Source organism: Cladophialophora immunda, assembly GCF_000835495.1.
Source record: "Cladophialophora immunda strain CBS 83496 unplaced genomic scaffold supercont1.4, whole genome shotgun sequence".
Lineage (NCBI taxonomy): Eukaryota > Fungi > Ascomycota > Eurotiomycetes > Chaetothyriales > Herpotrichiellaceae > Cladophialophora > Cladophialophora immunda.
In genome coordinates this window covers 5,946,307-5,954,219 of record NW_015622544.1, presented here as the reverse complement: position 1 = coordinate 5,954,219, position 7,913 = coordinate 5,946,307, and the positions used below count along the sequence as shown (strand labels likewise).

The 7,913-nt window shown below is 52.1% G+C and overlaps 1 protein-coding gene across 1 annotated transcript; it reads right to left on the bottom strand.

Annotated features, from left to right (window-relative positions):
* Nucleotides 1-4,368: 4,368 nt before the first annotated feature.
* Nucleotides 4,369-6,091, bottom strand: PV07_08376 (uncharacterized protein; the record flags this gene model as incomplete). The annotated part of the gene is made up of 1 exon (XM_016395535.1): nt 4,369-6,091. One exon carries the CDS (start codon nt 6,089-6,091, stop codon nt 4,550-4,552), a length of 1,542 nt encoding a protein of 513 aa, XP_016248954.1. The 3' UTR covers nt 4,369-4,549.
* Between the last annotated feature and the right edge of the window lie 1,822 nt (nt 6,092-7,913).

The window sequence follows — 7,913 nt, the reverse complement described above, 5'->3', positions numbered from 1 at the left end:
CTTCTCCCAGAGCCGCAATAAGTTCTCCCGAGTCCCAATCACGAATACCATCAATTCATTACAGGCTTGCCCTTGCCAGACCCAAAGATTCCCGGTCATCTCGAGAGGCAACATTATCGCTCTTGCTAGCATAGTATTCTGTGACTGCTTCTTTGAGAGCCTCCAAACCACAGTCAATATGTCTCTCGGGCTCGCCCACGACGCTATATCCCATATGCCCAACTCTCACATATTTATGACCGACCTCTCTATGCATGCCGCCAACTATAGTAAAGCCTTTCTCGGTGACTCGTGACAATAGTTCTTTAGATGACAGGCCGTCGGGGAGCCAGAATGCAGTGAGACCATTGGCTTGGTACTCTGGCTCTGTCGTCAGCTGGGTCAGGCCCAATTCTTTCACGACTGCTTTAACATGGGCACTCTTCTGCCTGTGTTGTTCAAATCTCTCGTAGAGAGGGCGTGAGAGAATCGACGTCAGCGAGGCATGAAGAGCATGAACGATCTGAGTAGGGGGTGTTGCAAAATAGCTCGATTGCTTTTTCTCGTAGTTCTGCATGATCGGCAGCCACCTTGACAAGCTAGCATACCAGGTATTTGCCGGTGCTTTTCTTGCTTTAGCAGTCTCCAGAGCGCGCGCCGAAACCATGATGATGCTGAGCCCAGGAGGACAGCCAATGGCTTTCTGTGACCCTGTAGCAACAATGTCGATACCCCACGCGTCGAATTGAATTTCTTCGCACGCAACACTAGCCACTCCATCGACAATCAAGAGTGTCTCGGGAGACACTCGTTTCAGAAGTTCCGAAAGAGGTTTCAACGGCGTCAAAACCGCAGTCGAAGTATCAACATGGGTCACAACTAAGGCTTTATATCGAACCCTTCTCAATTCTTTCTCGACCTCTTCAATGTTTGGGGCAGCTCCGATAGGTACCGTCATTCTCTTGGTACGGGCTCCGTACGTGGCGAGACACATCTCAAAGGCATCAGAGAAGTACCCGGTACTGAGACAAAGAACAGGCTCTCCAGGCTCAATGAAGTTTGTCGCCACAAAGTCCCAGCCGAGGGTACCGCTACCTCCGATGACAAAGGGTTGAGCATTCGGGTCTTGACTCTGGAAAAGCTTGCGAAGCATCGTCAACACATCGCCAAAGGTGTTGCAGAATGGTTGAGCAAAATGTGACTCTGCAAAAGAGGACATGGCCCTGAGGACCTTCGGGTCGACCTCAGTCGGGCCTGGAGCAAGGAGAATGGGACTGGTCCGAATCTGCGAATCCATTTTTGTTTCGTTTACAGATGCAATCAAAGAAACTTGGTCGGAAGGGGAGTATTTCAAGGGTCGGCTCGTGCACCACGGGCAACGAAGTAATGCTGAAAAACAATGTGTGACGAAGGTTGAATATAGGTATGTCTCTCGGCTCCATTTTGAGATCAAGTGGTGGTCAGTGAGTCGCGACATGAACCCCTGAGCTGCCTGAATGTGGAGTTACAAGGTCGTCTGGCAACCATCCCGTTCGGAGTTCTCAAGTGTGTACCGGGGGTAAATATTCTACCGTCCAAGATGAGCAATGAGGAGCGCGTAGAGCTTCGGATGACTCCTTGTTTCTGAAGATAGAGACCACAAATCCGGAACCAACTCCGGAAGAAGTCGGAGCACTGGAGAGAAAGGAGTGTGCTTTGATAGAATGTTACCCTTTTCAGTCGTAGGACTCGTATCGAGAGGTATCACGTCCTGTCAGAAAGAGGGGAACCATCGCGATGAGTCAACTAAGCCGTGGAGCTAGATAATAACACAGAGAAGTCCGGTGGCGTCTAGAGCGTTGCAGAGACTGACCATCCTGGGGAGCATTAATGGATGATGTTGACAATCGTCCACTCTGCAGTCAACTAGTGTATGCAGAGTACTCCGTGCGTTGGTGACTAGCGCCCCGCGTGTTGTGAATTAAGCCCTTCCCCGCAAATCTCCCCCCGACGACTACTCTTCTTCTGGTAGCTTCAAGGTAAGCAGAGATAGACAGATATCGCGATGCATCCGGGGAATTTTCGCCATGTTGAAAGGATGGTGATATACAAGGTAGCGGGAGTGGGTACTTTTGACGACACTGAAGAGATATCATCCAAGAAGTTGGTGCTTACCTGAGGCTCTCACTCAGCAGGGCTGGCTGCGGCAAAAGGTCATTTCCTTCGTTGAATGTGGAGGCATTGAAACGGGGTTTCTTCCCGCAACCATCATAGAGATATTTGTGGCAGCTAGAATCATATCTGTCCTTGGATCTCAAGCCAACTTTTCCGACACCCTGTAGGACGAAACATTTCACTCCATCGCTGATACCCGTAGTTGGGGCCAACGAGCAGAGACTCAACTAACAAAGGCCTCTATGTGCCTGTACTTCACATGGCTACCATTGGTTCGGAATGCCCTATCTTCAACTAGAAATTTCTCTCCGGTCGGTCTCGAAAGCTGGCTAACCACTTGCTCAGAGGACTAGGAACTCGTGCTAGTGAAGTCGGACTATTGTACGCTGTGGATTGAACAGAACTGTTCTGTGTAAGAAGATCTCGTTTAGCCTTCCTGGGAATGAGGGAATGATTCGTATGAGCGGTCCGGTGTCCTTGGTATACCGACTTGGACAGCCTAGCCGTCTCGGCAAAACGTTGGAAGAGCATCCAAGCTGAGAGACAGTGGAAGAATTCGGAATCTGAAGGACGAAGTTCTCTTGTTGTTGGCTTGCAGATTGAGGACTGGGCAAGGACCCGGAGCTACCGGGGGAAATCACACGCAGAGAACCACAGTAGGACAAGGCGGAGAAGCTAGCTAGCAGCGTTTGACGAGAGGTAAGGAGTAATCTTGTCTGCTGAGGAGTTCAATACGAATAGTTCCAGGGATAGAGAATGGTGTTTGAATTAGACTCCACCCAGAATGGTCAGCCGTGTTACTGCACGTCTGAATCACCCTGTTCGTCCCCCAAGTTCCATGTGCATTTTCTCTCCCCCGTTATCTTTTTCTGGAGCGTTTAGTCCGGTCTTCCGTCTACAACGAAGCCTTGAGAGTTGAGTTCTTCCCCGCGTTCGCTGTTGTATACATCCCTCCTGCAGTCACATCATGTTTGAGGGGTTGTCCAGCGAGGAAGCGGCGCAGATTTTCCGCAATAAGCACTTCCGAATAGCGTGGTCTGCCTCCAGCAGCGTGGGGCGAAATAATCAGATTTGGTGCCTTCCAAAGAGGAGACGATTCAGGGAGTGGCTCTTTGTGAAAAACATCCAGGGCTGCACCACCAATTATTCCATTCCTCAGTGCATGAACAAGGGCGTCCTCGTCCACACAGACCCCTCTCCCGACGTTGATAACCCAGGCATGTTTGGGTAGCATGGCGAGTCGCTCTGCATTGAGAGCATGCCAGGTCGCTTTGGAGCCTGGTAGAATCATGATTAGAGCATCTGTCTTTGGGAGCAGGTTTGGCAAGGCCGCGTTGGTCTGAACTTGGATCCCGTCAATGATTTCTTCATACAGCCCAACTCCCCGAATGCTTGCGCCCAAGGCTGTCAAATGCGGTGCAAGCGTGCGGCCAATATTTCCCATGCCCCAGATGAGAATGTTCGCGCCCTTCAATGAAGTAAATGATCCCTTCGGTCGGTCAGGGAGGAACCCGCCTAGGTGCCCTGGCCACTTGCCCCGGTTCTGGTAGTCCCGCATTTCGTAAAGACGGCGAGCGGCGCTGAGCAGCAGTGCAAGTGCATGCTCAGCAACAGTCTCATTGTGCAGATTGGTGCCGGCGGTCATAATAACGTTGGATGGAAAGCCAGCTGAGAGCTCATCGTTTGGGCCGGCAAAGAGGGACTGGATCCAGCGAAGGTTACGCATCCGTTGGGCGGCATCACGAAGATTGGTGTTGGCCCAAGTCACCAGAATTTCTGCGTCGATGAGTTCCTCGGGGATTGGCTTGTGGACGTCGTAGGCGTGTAGTGTGACGCCAAATCCTTCAAGACTTGTTACGTCCAGCTTCAAGGAGGTAGGGTAGAGGAGCTTCATAGCTAGATGGCTTGAGTTTGTGCGTCAAAGCGTAGACAAAGAAGAGCTCTGGCAACGAGTGCGTAGGTTGGATACTAGGTTGTATAAGACGGAGATGGTTGCTACTTGTGCGTCGAACCATTTCCTGGGGCCTGCAAGGGGATAACCTAATTTCCAATGCCGGAATGTTTCCGGAGAGAACCGGGAGCCTTCACAGTTGACCCAGCACACCTTGACAACATGGAGGATATGACGGGGAAGGACATAAAATGAGAGGCCATGGCCGATGTTTGGCGGTTAAACCTTTTGACGCCAGGGGCATCGCGCGTTCGCTGGTCTCTTATGAGTTAAACAATAGAATTCGGAAGACCAGACCACTCAAAGGTGGACCGCCAAATAGCCAGGCAGAAATTGTCTTGTATCATCCTTTCCTAATCCTTGGAGTAATCCAATTCTCGAACTGAGCGACAAGGTCCTACACATGAAAGGCGACGACTGGCTGTAACAACTTTGGGCCGAAGAGTTTCTCAGTCACATGGAAAGTCACTCGTATATCCCAGAGAGGGGTCCATGCGAAGGTTGAATGATGCGGGCCGAGAGGTGAGGTGCTTTGTCGAAGTTGTCGAAAGGGTACATGGGTCTGTGGATGCGGTTGTGCCCAAGTCTCTTCAGATCTTGATCCACGCCACCAGGCGAGAGGGCAAGTCTCCAGTCAGCCGCCATGTCATGCAATTCTGGCTCCAGATAACCGATCTTGACAATGACAATATCCGCTTCCCGAGGCTTGAGGTTGAGATCCGTGAAATCATGCTCGTGGTGGTACGGCTTACGGAGTTCAGTGAGGATGGCAAAGACATTGCCTACTTGTAGGACAACCTCGATGCGAGCATCTCTGTCTCCGTGTTTGATTGAATGCACTCGACCCGTAAGGGTGATTGGCCCCGAATGAATATCATCCACCTCAGCGCCGGCGGTCACTGTGACGGTTGCACCTATCCCTGCATCGATGCACGTGCGGACTGCTTTAGCACCGGGAACACTGGCGTAAATCACCGTTGGACCGGAAGGGTGTTTGAACTCGCAACGAGCCAGCAGGTGCATCAAACCCCAGGTCATGTCGCCGCTTCCTCCGGCGGTTGGGTTGTCGCCCGAATCGCTAATGAAGAACGGATGCTTGTCCGATGCTACAGCCTCGTCGAGACACTCGTTGAAGGATCCTGTTGGCCCGACAAAGTCGAAGTCCTCGTGCGCATCCCAAAAAACTTGGGCAAGGTTCTCCGCTTCATGCTGGATCGTCTCTTCGTTCCAGCCCGTTACAACGACAACCGCACGGTTTCGTGGTTCATCGGCCCATGGATAGCCAACCCAAATCGCAGCATCGATCACACCACACTTTGACTCTGCCCCAGGAACGGCCCCATAAATATGCTTCGCGGGTTCCACACGCGTGGAAGTCTGCTCGCCTGGAAGTAGGACTGGAATAGGGATCCATGCTTTGAGTGGCAGCACAGGACTGCCGTCTGCCCTCCTTCCAGCAGGAGCCTTTGTGAGTAGCTCGACCAAGTTGTGGCAAGCTCTCTCCTTGGTCTCAAGCACGTCGACGTGCGGGGCTGTGCGGTAACAGGTGATGAGGTCTGTCTCGTGCACCAGTTCGCGACTTACATTGCCATGCAAGTCCATGGACGCTGACACAACCACGGTATGACCAACAACTTGTCGGATGCGCCGCAGAAGCTCTGCTTCGGAGTCGTCAATGCCTTCGACGCACATGGCGCCATGGATATCGTACCATAGTCCATGGATAGTGGTTGACGATACAATCGCTTTCAGGCGCTCAACGATCTCGCCGGCGAGTTCCTCGAAAGAAGCACGCGTTACAACCCCTCCTGGCAGCGCCCTAGCAATCAGGGCTCCGTGCCAATCCGCCCTCTTCCCGAGAGGGGCATCCTTGTCGATGAAGGGATATGTGTCGATGATTTCAAGGCCGCGTTTTGCATGGAAAGCAGGCAAATGCGTTCTGGACGGTGTGAAAATTGAGGTCTCGCACCCGAGGCCTGCGATCACAATCGCCGGCCGCTGATCCATGGTCGCAGTTCTGCCTCAGCCATCTCAACCGGCATGAGTGAGGGGTTATCCTCCTTCCTTTTAAAGCTGTCGTCTTTGACTCCGAGGGCTTGAAGCTAAGCTCATGCCGGTCAGAAGCTTAGCACCTGGCCCACCTGGGCCGAGCCGGAAATGGTTTATCACCTGGAGATCTCTTCGTGATAAGCTTCCTGCCCAACCGCCTTTGATTTAGAAGACTCGAGGGTGACAGGATATGCCGGCCATCTGCCTACAAGTATACAACATCTCGGCTCTTTGCCACTGCCGCTGTTCTCCGCATATCGACGTTCCATAGCGGCGACTGTGAAGATCGTTATCAGTTTGGGTTTCATCCAGAGAGGCACGAGATGTGACCTTATGGAGGGGCCGGCGGATCGCCTCTCGGTGCTTTATCACTCGGGTTTCCGCATCGTGTTTTATTGAGTGACACAGCTTTAACCTCCCGCTCTGTCTTGGACCAAGACGCCTTTGGGGTCAAGAATTGAGCAACGGCGACAACATGCTGCGAAAAACCGCTACAGGTACCTGGCTCCCTGCCTGGGTGCCCGAATCGACGGTGACCCTCTCCATCTTCTTAATATTCTGCTCTATGGTACAGTCGGCGGTGAGTATCTCCCTCCATCTTTCGTGATTGTCCTGACAGAATTCAGACGGGTGGCTACGACGGGTCCATGCTCAATGGCCTCAATATCTTACCTTCGTACACGGATTACTTCAATCTCAATGCCGCAACCACTGGGCTCAACACTGCATCTGTTTTCATTGGCGGTTTCTTCGGCCCATTGGTGTCCGGAATCATTGCAGATCGTCTCGGCAGACGTCCAGCTGTGTTCTGGGGCTCAGTGCTGACCCTGGTTGGTGTCCTGCTGCAAACCGCTGCGCAAAACATTGCTATGTTTGTCGTCGCGCGCATTGTTCTGGGATTTGGCTCTGCTGTTTCCGGTATTGCCGGCAGTGTCTACTTGGCAGAGACCTATCCCAGCAAGTACCGCGCATGGGGCGTGGGTCTGTTGAATGATTTTTACTAGTAAGGCTGACTTGTTTTGAAAGAGCAATTTCACTGACGATTCCACAGCGTCGGCGCCTTGATTGCTGCTGGAATTACTCTAGGTACAGGTCAGTGGCAGTCGACATGGGCCTGGCGGGCGCCTTCTTTGTTCCAAGGCATCTTTTCGCTATTGTGCATCATCATCTTGCCATTCATGTAAGTATATCAGCTGTCGACTTCCACTCACTGAGCGGGAAACTGACTCTATAGTCCTGAATCCCCGCGTTGGTTGATACACAATGACCTCTATGAAGAAGGGCGCATAGCTATCGCACAGACGAACGCCAACGGTGACCTGAGTGACCCTATTATACTTGCAGTTTACAAGGAGATTATCGACACTCTGAGCTAGGAAAAGGAGAACCTGATGACATTCAAAGAGACCATCAAAAACCCAATCTCGCGAAAACGCCTCCTGATAGGTATGTCACCAGGGCCTTTCTCCTGCATCGCAGGGAATATCATTGCATCGTACTACCTTGGGCCCGAACTGGACACTGCTGGTATCACAAATTCGAACGATCAACTCAAAGCGGTAAGTCCCGTCCATAAAAACAGTGCGGACGTAGCTAACCCGGCAGAATGTGGTGCTCAACGTATGGTGTCTCGCGTGTGCTCTCGGTGGTACACAGCTGGCTGCGCGATGGGGCCGCAAACCCACCGCGATACTTTCCCAGTGTCTACTTATCTTATGCCTGTTCATCATTGGAGGGCTATCAAAAATGTATGCCGACAACCCCGATGGAGCGTCGAACA